General features: G+C 36.4%; 2 protein-coding genes across 3 annotated transcripts; both read left to right on the forward strand.

The window, feature by feature from the left end:
- Window positions 1-4,838: 4,838 nt before the first annotated feature.
- LOC110844542 lies at window positions 4,839-8,824 on the forward strand. 2 transcript variants are annotated; one of them, XM_022090765.2, is made up of 7 exons: window positions 4,839-5,117; window positions 5,226-5,839; window positions 5,979-6,332; window positions 6,428-6,986; window positions 7,102-7,851; window positions 7,930-8,079; window positions 8,158-8,824. In XM_022090765.2, exons 2-6 carry the CDS (start codon window positions 5,336-5,338, stop codon window positions 8,058-8,060), a joined length of 2,298 nt encoding a protein of 765 aa, XP_021946457.1. In that variant the 5' UTR covers window positions 4,839-5,117; window positions 5,226-5,335; the 3' UTR covers window positions 8,061-8,079; window positions 8,158-8,824. The 2 variants fall into 2 exon arrangements, with proteins under 2 accessions (XP_021946457.1, XP_021946458.1); XM_022090766.2 differs by having other exon boundaries at window positions 5,979-6,320.
- Window positions 8,825-9,400: 576 nt separating this feature from the next.
- LOC110843957 (ubiquinone biosynthesis O-methyltransferase, mitochondrial) lies at window positions 9,401-12,108 on the forward strand. The gene is made up of 8 exons (XM_022090028.2): window positions 9,401-9,662; window positions 9,746-9,770; window positions 9,876-9,933; window positions 10,000-10,158; window positions 10,634-10,774; window positions 10,840-10,999; window positions 11,091-11,145; window positions 11,216-12,108. Exons 1-8 carry the CDS (start codon window positions 9,578-9,580, stop codon window positions 11,274-11,276), a joined length of 744 nt encoding a protein of 247 aa, XP_021945720.1. The 5' UTR covers window positions 9,401-9,577; the 3' UTR covers window positions 11,277-12,108.
- Window positions 12,109-14,374: the final 2,266 nt, after the last annotated feature.

Here is a 14,374-nt window from a genome sequence, read left to right on the forward strand (position 1 = left end):
AGTACATACATGCACCACACCCGAAGGGGAAAGCTCAGTGCACACTCAAGACAATAAGATCAGGTCCCCTCATCCTCACTCATTCACTCATTTCGCTCCATTAGAAACCAAAACCAAGCTAATAAATGACTGCACAATACAACATTGGATTTTAATCCTTGATTACTGAAACACATTCGTATTATGTACGTGTGTACAATAAAATGCCCACTTACGCATTATGCGGACTTGCTCGACACGAACAAGTCAATGGGTGTGAGCCCAGTAAGCCAAATATTAGTGCAATTTGTAACTAGTTTATTCATGATGGTTGCTCAACGAGAAACTAATTGAAACATCAAGCTGGGTCGTCATTACAGTCCCATGTCCTTAATTACATATACACTGGAGATATTTGTAAGCACGAAATGTGGATGGATTTTGTTATAATGTTTTTTTTTAATTTTATGAAATTTTACCATGATTGACAGTGACTTGAGATGATAGTATTTCCAGTATTATTATTTATTTCATACCTTCTCATTTGTGACATATGTACTCAAAACTACATTCAATTCCCTAAACAAAACATTTTTAGTCACCCCAAAAAATTAATCCCACTTTCCTGCATTTCCGCATGTGGGTATGACGATTGCATGTACGTATGCTTGTATAAGAATATATATGTTTAGGATATATCCACGTGCATGAATATGACAGACGACAGCATTTGACTTCATATGTGGTTGGGACAATGACTGTGGACACTCATCCTGATGTGCTGGTTAAGAAAAGAGAAAAAGAGAAAGTGGTAGAAAATCCATCCAATTTGACAATTTGGAGGCTTAAAGGATCCCATGAGAAATTAATTTAAAAAAGATTGGCTCTAAGGTCTCCTTCTTAGACTTGCCTAATTTGGCAAGAGATGGACAGTAGTCACTTTGAAACCTATCTTTCCTTCCCAATAAAAATTCAATTATCTTTCTTCCACTTAAGATTATGTGTTACAAAAGAATAATTTTTACACTGCCCTTTCATAGTGCATCTTAAGAACCAGGGAATACGTATACATAAATATCTCGGATATTATCCAATTGTTATCCAGAAGTAAACCAGTATCACCATCGTTAAGGTTATGTAGTAAATATCGTAATAAGTGATTTAAACTGAGCACAGAACAGTAAAATTACGAGACGAAAGGGGGAGGAAATGAGAAGAATATCAATTTCAAACAATAAGATAAGACTCCATTTTCTTGAAAATTCAACTCACTGTCACGTCATGTCAGCGCGTGGAGAGCATTTCCTCGGCATTTCTGAACTCTTGTCATGGATGGAGTGAAACAGCCTCACACAACCCTTTTGACTTCCTTATTATAAACACCCACTACGCCACGAAGGCGTATATATTCTGCAGCTTTTTTTTACTTTGAAGGAAGAAGAAAAGAAAGTGAAACCACTTTTATGGGAGCAATGGATCCGATCCCAGTTGGAATTAGATTAGACGGCTGAGTGACATTGACATGAGGTTGGTTGTGGTATTATATACATAATAATTTCAAATTTCAAAAAAATATCTCGACTTATACCCAACCTACAAAGTTCAACGTCAAATTGACATTTATTTCTGGGGAGAGTGACAGTTATTACAAAGCTGGTGGGAGAAAAGTCCTCACGATGATGCTCCCATTCGCCAAATGTAGTAAACTTCAAATAATATCTAAAGTTGATGGAGAAAGCGCATATCATCTCAACTCGCAACCCGTTAGATTTTTTTTGGTTTGGATTAGAAACTCAATGGCTATGTACTTATTGCAGTTAGAAACAGCATGAGCATGCACCTATTTATGTGAGCAGGTTTAAAACAGATTTAAGACAGGTACATAGCACTGTAGGTCTGTAATTGGATTATACCAGTATGTGGCATTATGACAAGTGCATTATATAAATATGTACGTTTCGGAGTATTATCATATCGTTGAATATGAATTCACATCTTGAATTTAGATCTTTCACGAACTAGCCAAAATCAATTACAATTAATCCCAATATTATACATTTTGTTACATCATCGAACCTATGAAAATGTGTGGTCTAAATAAGTATGTACGTACTGCACTTCTCTTCTTGTTTCACATAAATAGGAGAATAATTTTCTCTCTCAATATATTCATATTCATCCCAACCAAATTGTAATAGACCATTATTGGTCATCACCATTTCCAAATTAGTTTTCCTTTTGCATTATCTCCACCGCACTTGTATCATACAAATGTCAGACACGGATAAGCAACTTAGGTACATACGAGGGAGCAGTGAGGGTGTGCTTTCACCAGTAGCGACTAATGTAAAATACATTGTGCACGTTTAGTATTATTCGACGAGGACTAGGATTCGTCGGAGGAGGAGGGAGGGTAGTGCATAGTCATTCGGGTGGTAGTGGTGGTTGGTGGCAGAGTGGAGAAAGTTTTTGCTCTTCTAAATTGAGTTTGTTGAATTTGTGATCTGCTGGATTGCAGCTGGTCTTGGAATGAAGCGGAGTGAACTTTGAGCGAGCTAACGAATTCGAAATCTAATTTATTTTCTCTTTTTGGCCCTCATTCACTCACACAGACAACAAATTACGTTACTTTACCAACTACCAACTAACTTGACCATCATCCACAAATCTTGTCTGCACCCAGCTCTGCACATTCCCTTGCTTCGTAAAGCATATATTGAACAACTGCTAGTTTACGGGATTAAATTTCAGCCTTTCCTTACACCTGCATTAAGCTCTTCAAGTTCCAACAATTCCTCCATTTGCGTGGATGATGATGAGATGTTCATGCTGATTTTGTAATAAAAAGGAGTGAATGATCCTCGTGACGATCCTCTTGTACGACAAAGAATGGAGCCCTTTACTGAGCTGGAGACGAAGAAGAAGCCACCGGAACCTGCTACCGGCGAAACGAAATACATATATTTTGATGGATATATGCTTTCTCCGTACAAATCTAATGACCAAAGCCCATCTCTTTCTCTCTTTGAGATGTGGGGGAAATTGAGGATTGTGCATAACAATTGTAATGCTGCACTATGAATGATACCAAGCAGGACATGGTTTTAGATAGAGATGAAATGACGTAGAAATGAGATATGACGGAGAGTGATAATTTTGCATCCCACGTCGCCCCAATATCTTTAATGAATGTTCCGAAAGAGATATAAATCAGCAGAGGAAAGTCTTTTGTACATATTCGCAGAGATCAAATGGAGTCTAACTTAATAATCCTTTTACTTTTACTTACTATCATTTACTCGTTTAGTTCGTTTCTTTTGCTCTCACATCACATCACACAAGGCCCAAAGTCTCGTCTCGTGTTGCTTTCTTCTTCTTCTTGCAGGTCTTCTTATCATTACCTTTCTTGCCTCCTTGCCTTCCTCTTCTTCACAAGAACAGGAAGGACGAAAGAACTATAACGATCTTCTACTATTACATTTTTCCACACATAATTTGATTTTGCCTTATTTGCTCTCTCTCTCTCTTTCTTGTACACTCTCCTCACGCATACACCTTTTTCATTGTTCCCATTATTCCAATTCTCATGGAGTTGAATTTGCTCCAACAATAAAGAGAAAAATATGCAATAAAATTATTCTTGATGCCGCTATAAACATTACGAAATCAATAGTAAAGCAGTAATTGCGACACTTATTTTATATGTTTAGACTACAGTGCTAAATGCATGAGCAATGCGACTGACGACGAGCTGGGGCTAAGATGGACTATGTGAAAGTCTCTTGAAATACAAGTTTTGGAGGATTAGTGCGGTGGACTTGGATAGATTTTGTGATGATAAGCTGCCCTACACTGGCTGTGGGGCTGATGCTGATGATCTAACGAGGAGAGAGCGAAGGTAATCCTATTTGCCTCGTTTGTTCGGCTGATGATCAGTGGTGGTGGTGTGTCCCAAGGGCTCCACTAATTTCTATTAGGCCACTTCTTCAATCCCATCGCATTGTGTTAGTTAGTTAGCCTCTCTCCTGCCCAACGAATCCAACTGCCCTGCAATTCAATATGGTGCGAGGATGATAGTACAATCACCAAATATACTTACATCAGTAGACGGATACTTCATAAATCCCAAAAGTGCGAAATCGTCGCTATACATCATGGATGCATCTATACATTCATCATCTTGAAACATTTCAACGAAATCCACGGACCAATAGGCCGTTATATACAAGATGACTGCATTAAATGATGCCACAGTAGGACGCCCGTCCGAGTAATTTAATTAATCTAATCTTTGACACATGTGCATTACTATATCATGTTATTAGTTGTCAATTATGCAGCACGAACTTGTTAATTAATCAGACTGAGGAGCTTTACACGAAAGACGAACGAATACCCAGCCAGTCTCAGTTGTTTCATCAAATTGAGACAGCATGAGACAACGGACGAAACGAAATGCACAGAAAAGAATGCTATTGGGCTTATTCGGAAATATTGCAACCTCCAATAAAATAGCATGTTTCAATTACTTAATAAGTATTAAAATTAGTTATGCAATTAGATGTATACTAAACTCGATATTCAATAAGTGCATAGATGCAGTGCGAGTCGGGTGAAAATGAAGAGCTAGTTGTACAGTCGAAACGGTCTCTATCAGAATGGAGAAAATTGGAAAAGTGAAAATCTTAGAAAGTCGTAAATTGTGTATAATTGAAAATTGAGGATACTAAACTTGAGAAGCTAATAAGCCAAAAATCTAAATTTCACAGAAATTTTAAATGTCACGATGGGGCACAGTGGGATTTGCTACCTGTTGCGGTAGGCTGAAAAACTTGGGAAAGTATTATTTCCTCAAACTGTGTGTGAGCTGAGGAAGCAGACCAGCAGAGCAGAGCAGCAGGGTCAGCAGGCAGGAGGACTAATTCACAATTGCTGACATTATTTGAAGCACATTTAGAATCTAGATTAGTCGATGGACATGCAAGAACATATAACTGGTGAAATGGGGACGAGTGACCTACAATGTGACTGCTAGTCTAAAAGTAAGAAGGACGACAAAGAATTGCATTCCACAATTTCCAGCATCCCTCAAGTTGATAATTTGATCACCAATCTTCTTCCCTGTAACTACAAATGAGGTGAATAAAATCAACCAAAGTTTGCCTTTATTTAGATTATTATTTGACGGTTTATTATTGCACTGGTTTGTTTGTATATTCACGAGCCTCTTCTATCTATGCACATAGGTAATTCAAAAGACTGACAAATAAGAAGTGATAGCAAATATTCAAATCTTCCTACGTCCTGTGGATTTTTCATCATTAACATTATCAAATCAACAAAGTAAGTTTGTGGGATGGATTCGCGACCACAGTCTGAAACTAATTCGGGAGCGAGACGTCGGATTGATGAGGCCGAGAATGATAAAAACAATGAGACGGCTTCAACCTCAACGTCAATCGCTTCATCCATGCGCTGTCCTTCGGTCCTAAAATCTTGTCCAGAATCGTCGTCACTTGTGGAGATTCAGTTGGCCAAAGTTTCTGAAAAATTGGTCAAACTTATCAAATCATCAGAGACGAAACGAGTCAGTATTCGAAATCGATTATTAAATGGAGAACTGGAACCACAATTTCTCGCTTTGGAACATAAAGTCGTGGCTGCAGAGAATATTAGGACCTTGGAGGACTTGTATGCGGACGTACAACGACTTCGGATTGTTGCCGCAGAAGATAAAGAACTGAAAGAAAACGAACTTAAATCACAGACTGAAGTTTTTCAGCTGGAATTTTTTAAAGATGTTGTGGCCTTGTTGGAGACTGAGTTTAGCTGCGTGATTTGCTGTGAAATTTTCTTAGAGGTAATAGTTTTACGTTGGAAAATATTCCGGAAGATTTCTCAATATTTATAATTTATATCAATCTATTTTTATGAAATTAGTCGTTTTAACCATATTGCTTCACTACAATGATGAATGTATTCATTTCATTCAATTTCAGCCAGCAGTAATAGATTGTGGGCATACGTTTTGCTCTTATTGCATCAATGAGTGGAAGAAGGAAAAGAAAGAATGCCCCATTTGTCGAAAACCCATTATTATTTGCACAAAGCACGTGGAAATGCAAAATTTTGTAACAAAAATCCACACCATGATGTCCCAAGATATACAAGATAAGAGGAACGAGCTAGTGAGCGAAAGGGAAAATACCATAGCGTCGGGAGCACGCCAACGTCCGGAATTTGGTCTTGCGAATTTCAATGAATATTTGGTGCAAGAAATTAATGGATTTTATAACAACGTTCAAATCCTTGGTCGTGAAGTAGCGTCAATGGATAGACAGGTATACGTATATGTATGTATGCAGTTAATATTAACAAGTAGTAACTAATATAAACTACTAATAAAATGCAAACAAATGATATACATATATTATTATTGAATCTACAGGGATATCCCCTTGGTCCGTTATCTCCACCGGGTTTTGGAGCTTACGCTGGGGAAATGGGAATGCGGCCATTTCGCTTGTCACCTGCAGCAAGCCCTCTGAATACACATATGGAAGAAGTGTCACCATTTAGTTCCGACGATGAAGACGACGGTGGACAAGGGGAACATGCTGTTGCAGCGTCCTCGTCATCTGCATTCCTAGTTACAGATCCAACGCCAGCTCTCCCAGCTACGCTTATTTCGTCCATGTTTAATAGTCCTTCCACTTATCATACTAGTACCAACAACAACGACGTTGTAAGGAATTCCAGCTATGGACATCTTTGTCCTTATTTTTCTGCACAAAGTATGAATATCCGTCAGCCAACGTCAGGAGCAAGTAGTCTCTCAACCCCTAGTACATATCATCAGGGGTATCCATGTCATTTTCATGCGAATGCGAATGCGACAAATAACAATTCCCTTGGTTATCATGGAATGCCGTCTTCCTTCTATCAGCCGCGTGAGGAACCGCCGATATCGATCCTTCCACAAGCCGCCCATGCCAACCGACTCACTAGTAAGTATTGTGGTATCGTTATAATACTATAGTTCGTTTTATTAGTAATTTGGCTTTTTTGAAATCATTTAATCAAGTACACACAAGACTAACTAATATTGTTTTGCTGTAATAGATCCCATCCGACCGCAACAACAATTAAACCAAGTACCACCACCTGCTCATCAAAATTCGACAACTAATAATGGATACTTTATTAATCATCGACATCCTCCTGCTCCTCCTCTACCTCAGCAATCGTCTTCTCAAATGCGTCCTTCAAATCTAAATGTAACTTTCAATGTTACTAGTAGCGTCGTTCCTAATACTTCTCATAATTATGGATTCATTCCAATGACCCCTTCTCGTGAACCATTAACTGCTCCTCCGGTGCAATATGGAATTTTTCCACATCAAATTTACGAGTTCAATCAGCAGCAACGACAAACATTATTTGCACCGACTATGTATACCACCACAATGGGACAGTCCCATGCGGCACCGTCTAATCAACAAACTCAACGTCCGTATCATGCCTATACGTCACAGCCATGCAGCCATACAAATGTCAATGTTAATGAAAGCAGCTCCGGAAGAGGAAGAGGCTCCTCGTCAGACTATTGCTCCAACAATTATAACAATACTGAAGGAGTTCATCGACGTCTTGGACGAAGAAGAAGACAGGAAAGTGACACTGAAACTGAACACAATAATGTTGAGTTTTTGTTTGATGATGAAGATTTGACAGAAGTAGAAATTATTGAAGAAATTTCACAAGAGCCACCACCAACATCGTCGTCAATTTCAATGGTATCTCAATGCGCAGATAATCGTAACAACAGTAATAGTATTGGCGCCACTACCGCTCACACCATGACATTTCAAAGTATTTCCAATTTAAACAAGTCATGATAGCTTTTATTAAATAATGCAGCTGTGTGTGATTGCTAAAACTTTGTTCTAGATGAGAGTTACGACCCATGCCCGCTTCCACCCAGACGTCAACGAAGGAACGATCGTGATGAAAGCATTGCTGCTTCCGGTAGTAATGTCCACAGTATAAATTCACAACCGTGTCGACGTCGGATACCATAATCGTCATAATCATCAAGGGGTAGGGTTTTTACTATACATTTTGGCTAAGAATTAGAAATATTAAATTTATTAGATATATTCGTTCATTTTTTTGCAGCAAGATACTGAGGACTTTTAATCAATATTCAATTTTGGTCATCATTATTCCACCACCACCGCTTCCTTCTCGTCTCAACTGTTGTGCCATCCAATTATACCTTTCAAATTCGCAGTAATATTATTAGCAATTAGTAATCATGTCAAAAATTATGAGTTCCTTGACGCTCGTGCCTTTATAGTTATTGTTTTCTTAAAATTATAAGTTCTCTGTTTTCGATTATAAATGTCCTTATTGTATCTGTTAACGGGCATAATTGGCATAAGAAATTGCTATGAATTTAAATTTAATACGGTTTACATTTGATAACTGGAAATTGTTGAGATAAATTATTGTTTAAAAAACACCAAGCTAATAATAATCCTCATGTTAATTGTGTAATCAAATCAAGTTTCAGTGTGATACTTTGAATATAAACTGCTGAGTTACCGTCAAATGTATTTTTTCTAATCAGTAGAGGTGTCTTGTATAATTTAAGCAACTAATTATTGAATCATACTAAAGCTAACAAACGAAAATTTGATATTATTTATATAATAAACGTATATGAGAACATTATTTACTACATGTAGTTACCGCAGATGAAGTGTGTAAGAATTACGTAATATCCCTGTACCATTGTTATTGTAGTGAAGTGAAGTAAATAAAGCGTATAAAAATCAATTAATTCAGCATGAGTATTATTGTGCTGGATTCTAGAAATTTAGAGTCAACGATATTTATCTATGTGCATATGCACTCCATCTACATGGATAGTATTTTGATCCATTACCGACTTACCTATCAGTAAATAAAGTTTTCTATAAGGTAGCTATTTCCATTTTGAGCACTTTTGCCAAATATTTCGTGCATATGCATATATTTAATCGTTACTTATTTTCAACCCGTAAAATAAACTTTCACAACTGGTCAGTCGCTGTGAAGAATCGTCTTGAGTAATTATTTACCATTGTGAGGCAAGACATGTAAAAAGGTTCTCGGTGTTAATAAGAAATGCAAAAAAGTGGGCACCTCCTTGTCACTTTTCTTTAGCATCGAATCGATAGCTTCATGCAAATAGTAATAGCAGCAATACATGATCTTCCATTGACCGTTCAAGTCTATTTATCCTTCTGCTTCTTCCACCACTAAATAAGTGCATAATTACAAGATTACTTTGAGATCATGCGCATGTAATCCCTTGATACGATCAACATCATGCATCCCTTCTATATTATTTATCACTCTGCATGTTTTATTACAACCACATTGACATGCTATGTCTTTTAAAGACAGGTTTTCCTTGATGGTGGACCAGTACGAGAGGGAGTGCCTCACACGCCATGCACATATTCGCAGAGAAATTAAGAGCAAGAATTTGAATGGCTCATTGGTTCAGTGATATAAATATTTTAATGCTGTGATTAATTGGCACTCCAAAATGAAGAGCACCGTGATACCGTCGGAAGTGGAAAAGTTTGGAAAGTTGGCCGAAGATTGGTGGAATCCCAATGGTGGATTAAAAGGTACAAATTAAATTAAATTAAATCTTACGTAGATATACACGTATGAAATAGTATGAATATGAATTTGTATACCCTGATTTCAGCCTTGCACTCCATGAACTCCATTCGGTATATAGTTTTCATCGAAATTTTGAATACTCCATTCAATGGAGTATTCAATGGAGTCCATTGATTGTCTGCAATTTTAAATATTTTTTTGCATATTGTATACAGAGTTCCCCTCATTCAGGCCACCATTGATAGGAATGTTCCAGGGAGGAAGCGAATCCTGGTTAATCATTACATATATCAATAATATAAATATTTAAGCAACTACTTATATTTAATTTTAACCCAGGACTTGGGTTGTGGGGGCGGCTTCCTCTCTGAGGGCCTTGGGGTCCATTTCCGCTCGATGGGGTGGACTGATGAGGAAATCGAAATCGTGGGCATGGAGCCAGCACCTGACAATATTGCGGTGGCCAGGAACCATTTGCCTTCGGAACTTGCTGGGATGGTTAGTAATTTATCGCCTATGGTACATTTGCATATATTTTAGAACCTGTTGCATGTAAAACCAAACAACGCACATAATTTGGCCAGGGCGTTAAACAATCAAACAAACAATGATAGTGGTTGGTACTCTTGGTACTCGTAGATGTGGCGGTGTAAGAAGTATTTAGATATGCGATATGCAACGAAAATTGAAATGCAATTCTAAAATTCTAAAAGAACCTAAATAACCGTATATATGTGACGAAACTACTAATCTTGAATCAGTAAGTATTTATAGACAAAAATGTCTGACCACATAAAAAATTGCCACGGCACAAATTGATAACCACTCGAACCACCTTCGATCATGCAAGCTGTTACTAATTTGTTTGCAACAAAAAATCAGCTAGATCCCTTCAGAATGCGTTCAGGGATGATAAAAGAAATGTAAACTAAAACGATGTTACTGGGCTCACTTTTATTTAATATGTATTTAGGTGACCTATGTTTGTGACACGATCGAAAACTATGTGGCGAATAACCCAACCGTCCAGTTTGATACTGTCGTCATGTCCGAAGTTATTGAGCATGTGGACAACCCTGAAGAGTTTTTAAAATATGCTGTGAGCGTTGCAAAGGTAATTTTTGGTGATTGTTCGTAAACCAATGCCAACATTTCAGGAAATATTATTATATTTTCCAGCCAGGAGGCAACATCATTTTAACAACCCCAGCTAAGACCATTCTTTCTTGGATTGGTGTTATACTATTTGCTGAGCATATCATGCGAATTGTTCCCGTTGGTACGCACGAGTACAATAAGTTCATCGCCATAGACAAAACTCAGCAACTGTTTAGAGAGAGTAAGATTCAAATATTTGCACAACTTTTTTTTTATCTAATTTGCAATGTAAATTCCTTTATTTAAACTGCCCTCACACTTATTTGTTATAGATGGCTGTAAAATCGTTGATGTCAGAGGGACTTTTTACAACCCAATAACAAATAGGTAAGGCTTCGATTATTTATAATAAAATTTTATGAGAATGGAAATTTCTAAAAATGACCTAATATTGCAGATGGACATGGAACAATTATTGCAAAATGTTTTGCTATGCAATTCATGCAGTAAAATCATGAACTTGAAGTGAATTGGACAATTGTGCTATGTATTGTATTCATTCTGATTCATCCTGAGTTTTACTCTAACTATTATTATTTACTTATGGTGTTTAAAATTTGGTGCAACCCTTTGGCTTAAGTATTTAATTACAAGAAAAGAGGTTTCTCTTAACCATCAATTTTGTATACCTATCTACAAGGCAAGGGTACATTCGAATTATAGGAATAGAGCTGAAACTAAGATGAAAGATTCACACCGAGATGCCACTCGACTCTTACTTTTATTAAAAACATGTAATTCAGTAAGAAAACAATTGTCATTAAATTACTAACAACCCCCATTTTTAGAATATGGTCAACGAAGATGCAACCATGTCACGATTCCACGCTGAAGAAGCATTTAGAGCTGTCTACTTATAAGTCTTACAATGCACATTATACTTCCATATTTGTTTTTAGAAATGAACTTGTCATCTTTGTTGTGAGAATTATTTAAACGTAAAGCTTAAATATAGCTTTAAAATATATGAAATTTGTTATCGGTAGAAGTAAAAATTGTCATATACTATACTATTTCCAAAAATAAGCAATATTAGTAAAGCAAGTTTTACAAAATTGTATCCTCAAATCCTCAATAAGTAGTATGAAAATAAATATGCACATATGTTGTATGTATCATTTAATTTTTAGTAATATAGCAGGAACTAAATGTAAGTATACATAATGCACAATAAACTCAGAAAGAAAACGCATTTCCATTATATTTAGTTGTACTAGAAATTGTCACATGATATCAATTCTAGAAAAATGATTTTAACATCTGTTCAATAAAATTTTCTTGTCACTCTTTCATTGTTCTCTGGCGAAGTGTCTTGCTGGTCACTCTCCCCACAACAATGTGTGCGACAAACAATTGAAGTGTTTACGTACATACATACATATGTAGCCACAAGAGAACGACACGACAATTCGCCAAGAAAAGACTTGTCATTTTGTGTCGTGAATGAAATGTTGAATTTTGTTTAGAAAACTTTTTATCAGTTTATCTTAGATTTATTTTACGATGAAGGAGAAAGTTGGAAGTGATACAATATTCTCATATCCACCGACCAGCCAAACTAACCAACCGTTGGAGATGAACATTCCAATAATATAAAATCTCTTTAGAAAAAACTTGCCAATTAAGCCGGTAGAATATAGATAGATATGTGCATACGTAAGTCATGACATGCACACACACAAGGGAGAAGCATTCATAACTGCTCTAGACTTGTGCGTACTTAACAACTTTCTTTTTGCAGCTCTTTGATTACGAGATTCGTTTAATTTCGAAACTCGTTTAATTAATTGTGTGTATTATGTGATGGGTAAAATCGCATTTTATTGCTATTACGAAAGTTTATAAATATACGAGAAGTTTTTGTGCCCATAAGTTAGTTTAAGCCATTTTAGTAAATTAATATGGTTGCATGAATCCAACTTTTCTTAGACAGTACACGAGGGCTAATTTTATTGCTAAGAATATGACGAGTTCCAACTGGTTCAATTATTAAACGGTTTTTTAAGTTTATGCAAAAAATTGAACCTGGCCTAAAATTTTAATCAGCCGAACAAAAGATTTCACACGTTTTAGGTACGTATGTACATACGTATACGTACAACACTAATAATGCAAACGAGAGATTTTACTGGCTATAAACCGTCTAAGGAGAATTTGGCTTAATCATCGACATGCAATTATCATAGCTCGAAGAGAGAAAGGTCAGCGCACTTGACTCTGACTTATTCCACGACGATGAGGATTATCTATTAGATTATCTATTAGTCACAGGGCGTCCTGCCCAAACACACATAAGCTAAACGTGAATGCACACATGTACATATGGCAATATGCACCATGCAAATGCATTGATCATTATTAACAATGCATAGAAAAACCTATATGCACAACTCAACTCTTTAAAATCTGCTCGCATCTTTAGTTAGCAGTGACCCAAATTCAGTAGCTCATACCCTCCTTATTGACAGCATGATTCAAATGGGGATTTGATTTTACTACAGTTATAAATTTCAAAGCAAACAACCGTCAACGTCTTCACCAGAATGTCCTGCTGGTTCTTCTGTACGGGTCAAATAAGTATAAAACCAACTATCGGGCTTGAAAATGCTAAAAATTGACGTATGTACCTGCCGTCACGTGTATAATCATACTCAAAACTTTAGCTGCTTAGAGAGAGAAATTTTAATCATATAATCCTGCAGTAGTGAGTCTTATTTGGCTGTAGTAACAATGCTATAAGAGCGTGGGTAGCAAATAGAAAGTGAAAAAATAGTTAAAAATGAATGTGCGTGTGTGCGTATTATGGATGGGGAATTTGCTGATCTTTAACAGTTGTTGGTTAGAATTTTGAGATTTTCTCATAGTTATAAAGGTCGTAAACTCACGTTATACGCAGAGAACAAAATGAAACGACGCATTCCTACCATGTTTGTTAGATAAACAACAGCAACTAATTCATATGTATACATGCCTATCTATCAGGCTTGGGCAAGATACTTTGTTTTCAGATACAAGATACTAGATAAAGATACTTTATTCTCTGTTCTTTCCAAGATACTTAGATACTAAGTAAAAGATACTTTTAAGTATTTTTAAAGATACAAGATAAGATAAAGTATCTTAAATATTCCACAAGATACAAGATACTTTTGATTTTTTTTAAGATTTAAAAAAGATAAAATTTCATATTTTTTGCCATTAAGGTATCGCCAGTAAAATGAAAGTCTTACTATTGAGTAGTTAGGCATTGAAAAACACCTTCCACTAGCAAAAATACCACGCATATTTCCTTATAAATTACAATTACTACCTCATAAATCATAAGAAAAGCGAACTTTAGATGTCGCGGGTAACATATTTTGCAAAAAGTATCTTGTATCTTAAAAAGTATCTTAGATACTTTCCTCTTGATGGAAAATATCAGATACAAGATACAAATACAAGATACTCATTGAGGATTTTCCAGATACAAGATACAAGATACTTTGAGCTGAGGCGGGTGGAAGATACAAGATACAAGTAGTATCTTGTATCTTGTATCTAGTATCTTGTATCT

This window comes from Folsomia candida, unplaced genomic scaffold (assembly GCF_002217175.1).
Source record: "Folsomia candida strain VU population unplaced genomic scaffold, ASM221717v1 Fcan01_Sc002, whole genome shotgun sequence".
In the NCBI taxonomy this organism is placed as follows: Eukaryota; Metazoa; Arthropoda; class Collembola; order Entomobryomorpha; family Isotomidae; genus Folsomia; species Folsomia candida.